Source organism: Myxine glutinosa, chromosome 10 (assembly GCF_964187855.1).
Source record: "Myxine glutinosa chromosome 10, kmMyxGlut1.1, whole genome shotgun sequence".
Classification (NCBI taxonomy): Eukaryota; Metazoa; Chordata; class Myxini; order Myxiniformes; family Myxinidae; genus Myxine; species Myxine glutinosa.
In genome coordinates this window covers 72989535-73003987 of record NC_136270.1, presented here as the reverse complement: position 1 = coordinate 73003987, position 14453 = coordinate 72989535, and the positions used below count along the sequence as shown (strand labels likewise).

The window sequence follows — 14453 nt, the reverse complement described above, 5'->3', positions numbered from 1 at the left end:
CCTGCCACCCTCACTGCTTCGCTCTCCTCTTGTCCCTCAATTTGGTCCTGGATCGAACCTGCCTCACTCTCCTCTACCGGAACCCAGCCGTCTTGATCTGCCATAGCGCGACTTTCAAAATTCGGGTTTTTATTTTTGTAAAACACAATCAAATTTCGCCGTTAATAATTTCGAGCGCGTGAAACGCGCTTCGGGTCCGATCTCACTCCTCGACACCAATTGTTACGGACACGACTTAGATGTTGCTTGACCGAGCGGAATGGCCGCCGTGTTTGCACAGTTTACCCGATTACACTCGAACGTTGGCCGAATCGCGCTATGCTAAATCAATGAAGGAAAGGACACAACGGCTGGGATTAATGCAACGACACAAGGGGTACAGTTCTCAAGACCTCCGGAGGAGGATATAATATTGGTGATGCAGAAACGGGTAGATTACACGGTAAGAGGTAAAGCACAGCAAGATGGGCACTTAGACACAGTCTTATCTATCCCCGACAGACTACAGACAAACGGGACAAGACGGACTTACACGGGGATTGATGGCAAGGAAGGGCAGGCAGTCGATAGCTCAAGGTGCACCTTGGCTCAGGGGCAGAATCAAACGCGGTCCGGTCCAGAGATGCGGGGAGGTATTCAGCGCTTGGAGGTGGCGTCTTCTCTCTCCGTGGTGTGGGCGCATCTCACGTCACCTCCCTCTTCCTGCGCATGTCCAGCGGGGAGTGACACGCCCTCGGCTCGTTAGCTCCGCCCCAGATGGAATCGGTCCGCCGCTTTTATTGGGTGCGGGGGGTTACCGGGCTCCGCCCTTGACGAGGAGCTGACAGCGAGCCCCTGCGTGGTAACCCCGTCGGAGCACATGTTCAATGGCGGCTAACCAAGCCGGAGTGAGGACGCACACTCCCCGCGCCGCCGCCGCTGTTATTGTTGTTGTTGTTGTACCATGAGGAAGAGCTGCGGGGAGGTATTGGGAGGTCCTAAACTTTCTAACGGTGCCATACAATCACATTCTGGTGCAACGAAGAGTCAGAATTAATGGAAACGAGTCCTTAACTGACATAGACTAAGAATAACTAGCAAGATGTCCTATAGTTGTCTACGTGAGATGCGGTGAACCTGGATGCGACATTTAATGGGGGAAATAGGGGAAGATCGGGGCTACAGAATGTTGTTTACAGACAATGGGACTAGGGAATGGGGGATTGGGGATAGTTGGGAAGTATTGGGGAAATAGGGGAATATTTACAAGCGGATATGGATGGAGGCCAAATCCCATATCCGCAACAATATATATATATATATATATATATATATATATATATATATATATATATATATATCAGTCACTATGCGACCTTCATATCATCAGTGGAGAACCGCCAGCAAGGTGTCCCATACAGCTGCTGCTGCACCTTGCTGGGAGCGATACGCACCGCCTGCCACGCGGTGACGTTATCTCTGGTATCCACTCATCATATGGAGTCGACCTGGTTGCGGTTGGGAGTTACTAATAATGGTATCTGTAATCTGGTTCTCCAACCTAATGAGCGGACAACATGACGTCATCGCCATGCACGTCCGCCTTGCCTGCAAAGTTCCAGAGGAACCATCTAGCAGTGCGTCATTACGGATTATAAATACAGATACTGTCACAAGTGCATGCAAAACTCACAGTTACCGACCTGGTTTCGCCCTTGTTGGGGCTTCATCAGGGCAACGCAGTGAGGCTTTCCATACACTTGTAACTCTGTGACCCTTTCGGTTTTTATATCAGTCACTATGCGACCTTCATATCATCAGTGGAGAACCGGCAGCAAGGCGTCCCATACAGCTGCTGCTGCACCTTGCTGGGAGCGATACGCACCGCCTGCCACGCGGTGACGTTATCTCTGGTATCCACTCATCATATGGAGTCGACCTGGTTGCGGTTGGGAGTTACTAATAATGGTATCTGTAATCTGGTTCTCCAACCTAATGAGCGGACAACATGACGTCATCGCCATGCACGTCCGCCTTGCCTGCAAAGTTCCAGAGGAACCATCTCGCAGTGCGTCATTACGGATTATAAATACAGATACTGTCACAAGTGCATGCAAAACTCACAGTTACCGACCTGGTTTCGCCCTTGTTGGGGCTTCATCAGGGCAACGCAGTGAGGCTTTCCATACACTTGTAACTCTGTGACCCTTTCGGTTTTTATATCAGTCACTATGCGACCTTCATATCATCAGTGGAGAACCGCCAGCAAGGTGTCCCATACAGCTGCTGCTGCACCTTGCTGAGAGCGATACACACCGCCTGCCACGCGGTGACGTTATCTCTGGTATCCACTCATCATATGGAGTCGACCTGGTTGCGGTTGGGAGTTACTAATAATGGTATCTGTAATCTGGTTCTCCAACCTAATGAGCGGACAACATGACGTCATCGCCATGCACGTCCGCCTTGCCTGCAAAGTTCCAGAGGAACCATCTAGCAGTGCGTCATTACGGATTATAAATACAGATACTGTCACAAGTGCATGCAAAACTCACAGTTACCGACCTGGTTTCGCCCTTGTTGGGGCTTCATCAGGGCAACGCAGTGAGGCTTTCCATACACTTGTAACTCTGTGACCCTTTCGGTTTTTATATCAATCCGGTTTATATCCGGTTTCGGCACCAGATTACAGATACCATTATTAGTAACTCCCAACCGCAACCAGGTCGACTCCATATGATGAGTGGATACCAGAGATAACGTCACCGCGTGGCAGGCGGTGCGTATCGCTCCCAGCAAGGTGCAGCAGCAGCTGTATGGGACACCTTGCTGGCGGTTCTCCACTGGTGATATGAAGGTCGCATAGTGACTGATATAAAAACCGAAAGGGTCACAGAGTTACAAGTGTATGGAAAGCCTCACTGCGTTGCCCTGATGAAGCCCCAACAAGGGCGAAACCAGGTCGGTAACTGTGAGTTTTGCATGCACTTGTGACAGTATCTGTATTTATAATCCGTAATGACGCACTGCTAGATGGTTCCTCTGGAACTTTGCAGGCAAGGCGGACGTGCATGGCGATGACGTCATGTTGTCCGCTCATTAGGTTGGAGAACCAGATTACAGATACCATTATATATATATATATATATATATATATATATATATATATATATATATATATATATATATATATATATATATATATATATATATATATATTGTTGCGGATCTCGACGCCGGCCTTCTCCCCTTACCAAGGGGGGATTAGTCCCCTTGTCTTCGACTGGCCGACGGGACCCGGGACCTATGACGTCCTTCCCGGACAGCGCAAATTCGGGTATTAGGACCAAGAATTCGCTATTACCTAATTACTCGCTCTGCCCTGAAACGAGGAAATAAGCCCCGCACGAATCATGCGTGTTGAGACGCCGAGCGGTGCGTACACGTGATCCGTGCCATTTAGTTGGTGACCCCGGTTCTAGCGATCTTATTCGTGCCACGCTTAGTCAAGGGATAAATCACAAAAGCGGTCGAATGGGAAAAAGGAAGAACAGGTTTATATACACTATTCACAATGGTTCAGAGAAAAGAGTACACAGTGCAGCTTTAAAACAGTCTTAACTTACGACCCAGGACAAACAGGCCCGTCACACACACACTCACACGGGGCTTGCAGCTTCAGGATAATGGTCCGCGTCCAAGGATGGCTCTCATGCAGCTCCCTCCGGTCTCCGGCTCGTCCCTTGCAGATGGTAAGTATAGGGGCAGGAGCTCTCCGCGTGTCGTTGGGCACACAAGGGTTAATACGGGGCGATTTGATAGGAAGCGGACTTCGGCGGTTAGCGGTGATCACTGGCGGCTATTGCCGCGTTTACTCACGTGGCTGAGGTAGGCGCTATTCGCCACCGGCGCGTCTGGTTGCAGCCGTGTACTCAACGCCTCTTCTTCCTCTCCTCGGGCGTGTGTGTTATACTGCGCGAGTTACAGTTCAATGCCTCCAAAGCGAGTGATGCGAGTCAAGTTCTCTCCACACGAGTCTTTTCACCAATACCGTGTGCCCGCGAGTTCTCTCAGTCCTCCAGCCCTAGTCCTCCGGTAGCAAGTCCTTTTCTCTGCGAGACCTATGCAGTCCCGCCGGTAAGTCCTTTCAAGGGCTTTGTGCAATGACTTATATAGGCACGCCCTGCGAACCTTCTAGAACTCACCAGACGCGCCTCTCACGCCATGCCGTTAGAGCCCTGGTTGGCTGGTGGCTCTTACCGTCATCGCCTCTGACGCTCCGCCTTGACGCCGCCCCACCCTGACCCCGCGCTCCTCCTTCTTAGTGAGCGAGCAAAGGGCAGCAAATGCTGCAGGCAGCCAAAGCATAAGAAATGCTGCGGGCAGCCAAAGCGTAACAAATGCTGCGGGCAGCCAAAGCATAACAAATGCTGCGGGCCGCCAAAGCGTAACAAATGAGTGGGTCAGCCAAATGGGGCGTGGGATCAATTTTGCCCATTGAGGTGGAATTGGAGGGTAGACGCAAAAATGAACGGGACCGAAACTCATGTCTTTACACAACGCAGGTATCACTAGGGGAAATGGCCTTTACTTACACATACTATGACATAACTAATACTACAGGTGGCCTACGTGTTGCTCGTGGACTAACTATGGGGGGGCAACCCTTTAACCGTTAATGATCAATATGTGCAAATCTCAAAACCGTAGCAATAAATAAATAAATAAATAAATATATTTAAAAAAAAATATATATATATATATATATATATATCTTTAAAACAACAGTTGTCAAAATAATTTTAGAAGACACTGAAAGCTTGGGTATGGTTGAATTCACACCGATTGCCTACCTTTCCATCGGCAGGTCCTTCTTGTTCCCCACAAGAACCAATGGTACCCTGAGGAGAGTAAGGAAAACTTTTTTTAATCAAAATAACATGATGGAGAACACACTGAAGTGAAATGGACATGCAATTTAACTGACTATCAACAGAGGGCAGCATACTGATAGGCTAACAGAGGGGCAGTGAGTACAACAACAACAACAACAACAACATGCATTTTAAGGCCATTTTCCCTGCTAGAGTGGGGGTTAGCCTTGCGGTCCCCATGACAATCTTCTCCATTTTGCCCTATTTTCTGCATCTCTCCTTGTTAACCCCCTTGCCCGCATTTCTTATTCCACCATCTTTAGCCAAGTCTTTCTCGGTCTTCCCCGTCCTCTACTTCCTTCTACATTAATTTCCATCACTCTTCTCAACCAGTCACTTTCATCCTTCCTCAACACATGACCAAACCATCTCAACCTGTTCCTCTTCACAGCATCAATCACAGGCAATATTCCCATCATCTTTCGCAATTCATCATTTGTCTTCCTCTCTCTCAACGATACTCCGCACATCCATCGAACCATTCGCATTTCCACCCTTCGTTGCTGCTCTACGTTCATTACCCATGTCTCGCTCCCATAAATCATAACACTTCTCACACATGCAGCATACACCTTTCCCTTCAGCTTCAGCGACACTCTCCTCCTCATCAGCATGCCACTCAGTTCCCGAAACTTCTTCCATGCACATCTCACTCGAGCAACCGTTGCCGAGTCTGATCCACCTTCTCCATTCAGCATGTCTCCGAGGTAGCAAAATGTTTCACACCTTCCAGCTTCACGCAGTCTCCAAGATCCAACTCAACATTTCCTCCATCTGCAGCTCCCTCTGTGCCCACCTTACATTTGAATGTAGCTGCCACACTGGTAAATGATCCTCTCAGACCACTACATTTTTGATGAACCCACTCAGCGCACATTGTACATTGAATGGAGTTCACTCCAACACCCTTCCTGCACACAGCACACGGCCACTTCCCAGTTCTTTCCACCTCACCACATGCTTTACCACTTGCCATCACCTTCGTCTTTCCAATATTCACCTTCAGACCTTTTGTCTCCATACATTCCTTCCACTTGTTCATCTTTTCCTTCAGTCCATCTATACTTTCCGCAATCAACACCAGATCATCTGCATACAACAACTCCCACGGTAAACCCTCCTTTACGTTCTGAGCCAGCACCTCCATCACAGCTACAAATAGTAGTGGACTTAGTACCGACCCCTGATGCACTCCCACCTTCACCTCAAACTCACCACTGTTCCCGTCCTTCGTCCTTACAGCTGTGCGCGCTCTTTTGTACATTGCCCTCACTACTCTGATCAACCATTCCTCCACTCCTAACTTCCTCAATGCCCATGTCAATACTTTGCGTGGAACCCTATCGAATGCTTTCTCCAGATCAACAAACCCAAAAAACAACTTCTTCCTCTTCTCCATGTACTTCTCCTGCAACTGCCTCACAATGAAAAGCGCATCTGTCGTTCCTCTTCCTGGCATAAATCCAAACTGCATTTCGTCAATCTTCACTTTCTTCCTTATCCTCCTCTCCAACACCCTTTCCAATACCTTCATTCCATGCTCCAATAACTTTATCGCTCGGTACGAGCCACACTCCAGAGGGTCACCTTTCCCCTTGTATAGAGGGACGAGGGTACTCAGTTCCCAATCCACTGGAATGCGGCCTTCTTTCACCACCAGATTACAGGTCTCTGTCATTCTCTTCACACCCCAACTTCCTGCTGCCTTCAACATATCTCCCACAACTCCCGTCGGCCCTCCCGCTTTTCCACTCTTCATTGCTTTTATCGCTTCCTCAACTTCCTTCTCAGTTATCTTCTCTGCCGGTCCTAAAACTGGGTTACTCTCGATGTTGCCATCCCATTCATTCTCTGTATTCAACAGCATTTCCATATATCTTTTCCATCTTCCTTTAATTCCATCTGGGTCGACAACGATTTGTCCCACTTCATCCTTCAAGCAACTCACCCCCATCACATCACACCTCTCTTTCGCTATGTGCTTTGCAATCCTGAATACTGCTTTCTGACCCTCTTCCGAATCCAAGCGTTCTCCGAACATTTTCCTACATGCCTCCTGCGCCTTTGCTACCTCTTTCTTTGCAGCCTTCCTGGCTGCCTTATAACTTTCATGCTCTGCTGTTTCTGCTCCCGTACCCTTTGCCTTCTGCCACTCCTTGAACTTCTTCTTCTTCTCGTCAATCCTCTTTCCAACTTCATCATCCCACCACCATGTTTCCGAGTGCCTCGGTGGTCCTTTTGTCCATCCACATACCTCACCAACGGTGTCCAACACCAACTTCTGTCCTGGAAGTCCTTGGTGTCCTTGTGTTTTATACTTCTCCCTCCACCCCCCCCCCCCTTCCCACGGCTCCTCCCCCCAAGCCCTCTCCCTTCCACACATCTCCCTGCTCTCAAATGTTGTGTTTGTGTGCTTCCCCTTCTCTCCCCATCTTGTTTTCCGCTCCCTCTTTTTGTGCGTTTTGTTTGTCTGGTTGATTTGTTTGTGAAGTAAATGTTAGCTCTTTCACGAGCCTCGATTCAGTATACAAAAAAACAAAACAAAAAAAAAACGGCTCCCAACAGACTAGCTTTCATTGACATCCAACCACTTTCAAGCTCAACCACATCATCCTCGACCCTACTCAGCCTCTCTTTTAATGCCTCCCTTACTGTCACCTCTTTCAGCCTCCACGCCTTCATTCTCGGTTGGTACTTCACCCGCCGAGCTCTCCTTGCACATTTCACCCTTATGTCGCAGACAACCAAGTGGTGCTGTGAAACAGCCTCCTCCCCCGGGATCACCTTTGTGTCCCGGAGGTGCCCCCTATCTCGCCTACGCACCATCAGGTACTCAACGGTTGTCGTCGACCCACCTGACGTGTATGTAACAAGCTTATTATCCTCTTTCTGGAACTGAGTATTACAAATCAACAAATCAGCTCCATCAGCAAACTCCAAAATCCTTTCACCTTCTCCATTTCTCACACCATATCCGTAACCCCCATGAACTCCCTCAAACCCATCCATACTCCTTCCCACATGTCCATTCAGGTCTCCTCCCACCACAACAACTTCCTCATCTTTCACGTTTTCCATCAGCTTCTCTATCGCACACCAGAACTTGTCCTTCTCTTCATCGCTTCGACCAACCTGCGGAGCATATCCCGAGATGACATTCACCAAGAGCTTTCCAATCATCATTTTCACCATCATCAACCTATCACTCACTCTAGTCACACTCACCACACTGTCTACAAACTCCTCAGAAAACAGGACACCAACACCATTCACGCCCTCCAGGCACCCTTGCCACACAAACTTGTATTTCTGTCCCTGCCTACCCTTCACCATTCTCACACCACTTCCCTTCCATCTCGTCTCTTGCACACTTGCAGTGAGTGGAAGGGGGAAAAGGGGCAAGGGTGTCAGCAAGAGCAGAGGACATCAATAGTACATGAAAGAAAAACCATGAAATGGTGTTGATAGATTGGAGGGAAGAACATTGAGACAACAGACGTAGTGATCCAGTTCCACAAATGATCCAATGATCGAAAAAACGAATGGAGGTAAACATCCAATCGAAACATAAGGATGTCATTAGAGATCTTTACATTTGAATATACAAGTAAATATCATCACCGTCAAAATACCGTCAAAAGTAAATAGACTTTACAATGATACCTCAATATCATCAAAATTTGTATTCAGTCACTTACTGGACCTTGCCAACCATGTCAAGCAGCTTTTCATGTATGACCTGCACTACCTCAAAGCTGCAGAGGGATAGACAGGAAGGAGAAGGAAGTTGAGGTGAGAGAGTAATGAGAGAGGCATGATGAATAGAGGATAGTAAAGATAGAATATCAAATTAGAAACACAGACCCAAAGATGATACAAATGTTTAATACGTCATTTCAAACACATCAACACATTGCGAACATTGTGACTTATACTGCTGTCCATCTATTACATGCAAACAAATCAAGTAAGGATGTACGTCGTGAACCAAACACATCTCTCAATGGTGTTTAACAGTAGTACTACACACAGTGTACATTGAACATGGAAGGTTAAATACCTTTTGTTGGAGGTGACCGAATAGACCAGAATGTAGCCATGGATATCCATGGAGTACGATTGTGGAAACATCGAATATTCATCCTGTACAGAAGAACAAGAAGGCACAAACTGGCAGTTGGATACAAGCAGTCGATCAATGGCTGACAATTGAGGAAGAGGTGGGGAGTGGGGGGGGGGCAAGGGAGGGGGGTTTAAACAGTGTACATACGCGCAGGTAGTAAACAGTGGGATGTCTAAAGGGTGAAGAAATGTCCAAGAATACCAGACCACTCTTGGCACCCATAATACAACCTCAGTGGGGCTGCTGGGAATCTCACCCACACCAATGAGTGTGGTGATGTTAATGCAATTAGGCTTTACCCAATCAACCACTGAGCTGCTGTAAACGATATGACGTCACCAAGAAGGTACAAAAGGCCCATGAGCTGGGCGAGGCCAAAAATGGAGGGAGATAAAATATTAGCAGCAAGACAATGTTTTTCTCGACCGATTGTACAACTGAAACTGAAGTATTCAATACAAAAGGTGCAATTTATCCTAAATACTCTACTTTGTTTACTCTGTGATGTGTCAACAAAGGAAAACGTTAATAAAACAAATATACAATCCTGATTAAAATGAACAACACAAGTACAGGATCACAATTCAAAGCAAATGTGTGATCCCAGACATTGACCACGGGAACAGGTGCAATACTGTATGGGGACCATAGAAACAGGTAAGATCCCTGGCATGGAATCCAGGAACAGGTGCGATTCTGTACAAGGAATCCGACTTCTTTCCTGGAAGTCTTGGCAGTGTCCATATGTTTTATACCTCTCCCACCCCCCCCCCCCCTTCCCATGCCTCCCCCCAAAGCCCTCTCCCTCCCACAGTTCTCTCGATGTCTCCATGTCTCTCGGTCCCTGCTCTCAAATGTTGTGTTTGTGTCCTTCCCCCTCTCTCCCCATCTTGTCTACCGCTCCCGATGTTATTTGTTTTGTGTGTCTGTTTGTCTTTCTGTGTGATTAATGTTCGCTCTTTCACGAGCCTCGATCTTGTATACAAAAAAAAAAAAAAAAAAAAAAAGAACACAGAAACAGGTATCATCCCAGATGTGGACCCCACCCGGCACCATAGTAAAGGCCCACTGTATCTTTCAGGTTTCAAATGTTTTTGCCCAGAGGGCGACTGAATTGAAATATTTTACACGATTTGAACTGATTGTGATATAAACGTATTACCAGTTTAATATTTATTTCATTATCTTATTTACGATAGCAACCATCACTCTTAATTCGTCTTAAAATGCAAAGGGAATAATATTAAAGCACAAAATTTCATCCAAAACTCTCAACCGCTGCATTGGCCTTCCACAAATATTTGAGGACACAGCATCACGCAGAGGTTAAGGCCAATGTTTGGACGAAACAGGCAACTGAGAAGGGGAAATGGAGCAACTTCTGCCGCTTCTGCTGTGTTTTTAAAACGCGTGTGACATTGTGAGCCGAAGGTATGGAGGAATCCGATTGGCTAATCACTGTGCTGGACCAAGAGAGGAATGGACCTTGCATCCTTCGGAAAAAAACACAAGCGAGATTTTCCATCAGCTATGTTTGTGAGTGCCTTGATTATGCTTATGAAAATTAAAGTAAACTCAAAACATTCGCTCCTTATTGAACGTAATATAGCCCCTCCCTCTGGCAGGGGTCAGTAAAAGTACGTGGTACACGTGTACAGTGCAAAATTGCATGTCATCAACACAGCTGACTTGTGATAACCTCTACCACCACCACCACCACCACCACCACCACCACCGGGTGGTGCTATACACTGCATATTTACATGGAGAATTTACGTCATCGCCACCCCCTCCCCCCACTCCTCTCAGCCCCCGCGACTACGAATGTTTAATTGCCTAAAACCTTGCAGCGCACACAACCACCAAGTATACACTCATTCCATCCAACAGTTTAGGAGTGCATACAAGTCAAACAAGAAGGATGTCGTGCATAGCACAACACTTGCAAGATCCAAATAAACAATAGTTGCCATGGAAACAGCAATTTCGAAAATTTGACTTATCAAGTGTTTCACATGATTGAGTGTTATGATAATGGGTAAAAAATTTGGCCGATACATTTTTCTAATTGCAACCTAATCGCGAGCTGTTTCACATGTTTTGGATGGCATAATTCTTGACCTTTGACTAAATGTAACCACACATGTACAAATAAGCAGTGCAAGTTTCAATTTTTATCTTAATTATTGAGGTATGGTAATAATAAATTCACAAAAAGTCCCATTTGATAATAATGCGGTGAAATTGTTGGCATGGAAACCATTGACATGTCAAAACAGCTGTCGATAGTTCTGATTTTTGGTGAACCAATGCCGTTGACCCCCAATATGCAAATCCTGTTCAAATTTCAAGTCATAAAATGAAAATTGATGATTTTATGTAGCCTTCAGCTTTGACCTTTTGACCTCAAACAAATAGGCTTCTGTAACCAATATGCAAGCCCTGTTCAAATTTAAAGTCAATCAGATGGAATTTGATGATTTTATGCGATCTTGACCTTTGACCCTTTTAGCCTTTGACCTCAAAAACAATATGCTTCTAGATTTTGACTGATTAACCAATTCAGTGACATAATATGCAAATTCTGTTCAAACTAGCAGAGTACCCTGACTTCGGGTGGGTGGAAATTGCACATTACTTGTTGAAAAAGTATAGTCCGTATATTGCAAGAAGACTATAGATGTTTGTGTGGTGTCTGTCTAAAGGGGTCCAACAGGTCTAAGGGGAGTAAATGTCAAAGGGGTGTAAGTGGTTCAGAGTCTAAAATGGCCTGCAAGGGTCTTAAGAGGTCTAAATATCAAAAGGGTATTTTTTTCAAGAGTAGTTAGGGTCTAAATGGGTATAATGTGTCTAAAGGACGAAGTGTTATTAGGTTCAAGTGGTCTAAAGGGTGTAAATTCCTTCAAGAGTCTAGGGAGGCAAAAGGGTCTTAAAACATCTCAAGGGGTTTAAAATAGTATTAAGGGGTCTCAAAGGATCTAAGGTGTTTAAATGGGTCAAGGGGTCGAACCAGGATCTAAGCGGTATGGAGTGTGTGGAGAGGGAGGGGGGGGGGGGCGGTCTAAAGGGTCTAAACTTGTATAAAAGGTCTCAGGGGTCGAAAGGGCATGTTCCAACAATAGTTACAGTTATAAAGGGCCTAACGAGCTCTACAATTGTCTTGGAGATCTTATGGGTCGAGACGTCTAAGGCCTTTATGGGGTCTAATGTGGTCTGTGGGGTATTAGGGGTCTAAAGGGTCTTGGGGTTCCATACTGTCTAAAGGGTCTTCTGTATCTTAGGGTTCTATAGGGTCTGCAGGATATTAGGGATTTAAAGGGTCGAATGAGGTCTGTAGGGTCTGAGGGTTCTGACTGAGTCTTTGGTTTCTTAGCGGGACTATAGGGTCTTACTGGTGTCCATGGGGTCTAAGTGGTGTCTATGGGGTCTTATTGGGCTCTTAGTGGGGAATGTAGGTTCTTAGGTGGTCTATAGGTTATTAGGGGATCTATAAGGTTCTCACATGGTCTATGTGGTCTATCAGGTTTACAATGTCTTAACCAGCTCAATCCAAAAAGCAATGGCTGAAAGCTGTCCGAAACTCCCCACAGAACACTTCACCTGGCCTGCTGTGTCAACCAGCTTCAGGTGGAACTCCTGACCATTCACGTTCAACGTCTTGGTAAAGGCTGAAAATGACAAGAACAGAACAGTCATGGAATTCAGTTCACATGTACACATACACAAGTGGCCATTTAAATGTACAATCACTCATGACGTGTTGGGTTGTGCAAATGAGGCATTCACCTTCGCTCCCTGGTATAATTGATGTTATGTTATGTTGTCTTGTGCCAAACAGCATACAGGCTGCCTTGGTCACATTCAATAAAAGGTATTTTATAAAGTTTGGATCATTTTGACTTCGGAAATATAAACAGCAGATGGTATCGAGAGGAGGGAGCAGTGAGGGCAGGGCCTTAATGACAGTTTCTCAGTGTCTGGCAAAAATGAGGTGACCATCCTTCACTTGCTCAACCCTTTGATCACTCATTTATATGAAAACACCCACCTTTTGTCTCTTTCACGCGACAATCCTGTTCGAACAACAATTACACGGATATACCCTCCACGTATCAGTCTAGGTGCACTCCACAGCCATGGACTATTCAAGTCTATGACAAATGAAGACACGTTTCTGCAATATACAGGTTTGGAAACAATATTGTAGACTGTGGAAGAAGGATATAAAACGCAAATACTACCAGAACGCCATTGTTTTGTTTTAACAAAAATGAAATGGACTTAATTACTAAAACACATCTAATTCTTAACCACATCTGTTAAGTTCATCTTAAACCACATCTGTCTTAACCACATTAATTCTTAACCACATTCTTAACCACATCTGTGGGTTTTGAATGGGGAGGGAGAGGAATAGGGCAAGAGTGAAGGTGTGTCTGTGTGTGTGTATGTTTGTGTATGTGTGTGCGGTGTGTGTGCGTTCGCATGATAATGTAAAGCGCCATGAGGGTCGTTTACTCTGCTTGATGGGGCTATATAAGACTCCTTTATTGTTCCCCGTCGCACAGCGTAGCGAAAGGGGGACTATGGCTTTCCCCTCCGTCAGTGTGTCCGTCCGTCCGTCAGTGCGTGCGTGTGCGTGCGGGCGTGCGTGTTTGCGTGCGGGCGTGCGTAAGCGAAGGACCGCATTCAAATTTGGTGTGTGGGTCCAACCCACGTCAAAATCCAAGATGGCCGCCGCCATGTATGTCAACCTTGTGAGATGAATATCTTGAAAAATAAGCGAAGTACCAACTTCTAATTTGGTGTGTGGGTGTATCTAGGCATAAGGAAGAACGCTATTGTAAATTGGGTCGCCACGTCAAAATCCAAGATGGCCGCCACCATATATATGTCTGAACTTTGTGAGTGAAATATCTTGAAAAATAAGTGAAGTACCAACTTCTAATCTGGTGTGTGGGTGTATCTAGGCATAAGGAAGAACGCCATTGAAAATTGGGTCGCCACGTCAAAATCCAAGATGGCCGCCTCCATGTATGTCTGAACCTTGAGTGAAATATCATATCATAGCATGTTTTCTGCATCTTCCACTTTGTCAACTCACATCACTTCACCGACGGGGGACCTAGGCGTAACGCTTGTTATTATTATTATTATGATTATTTGTGTGCAAGAAAGTCTCTAAAAGTGCAAGTCACACTACGTCCAAGAACAGTCAGGTGAATTCAGAAAATGTTGCTTTCCAGGAGCAAAATACCAGTTAACAAGTGTGTACAAATACAGGTTATGGCTGGTGAAAGTCCACATGGAAACTGCATTAAGACCGACTTTCACGAGGAACTATACGCAAGGCCAAAGAGGGTATGTGAAATTGGCACTGTCAAAAATAGAAAAGGTCGAGACCGTCAAAACCCTCC

The 14453-nt window shown here is 46.0% G+C and overlaps 1 protein-coding gene across 2 annotated transcripts in view; it reads right to left on the bottom strand.

Annotated features, from left to right (window-relative positions):
• LOC137434101 (GTP-binding protein Rheb) overlaps positions 1 to 14453 on the bottom strand; it is a 53864-nt gene that overhangs the window by 21111 nt on the left and 18300 nt on the right. For both annotated transcript variants that reach the window (XM_068126775.2, XM_068126776.2), the window contains exons 3-6: positions 12637 to 12704; positions 8974 to 9056; positions 8612 to 8668; positions 4833 to 4880 (exon numbers count right to left, since the gene is read on the bottom strand). In XM_068126775.2, the coding sequence (XP_067982876.1) occupies positions 4833 to 4880; positions 8612 to 8668; positions 8974 to 9056; positions 12637 to 12704 (256 nt within the window). The remainder of the gene's footprint in view (positions 1 to 4832; positions 4881 to 8611; positions 8669 to 8973; positions 9057 to 12636; positions 12705 to 14453) is intronic.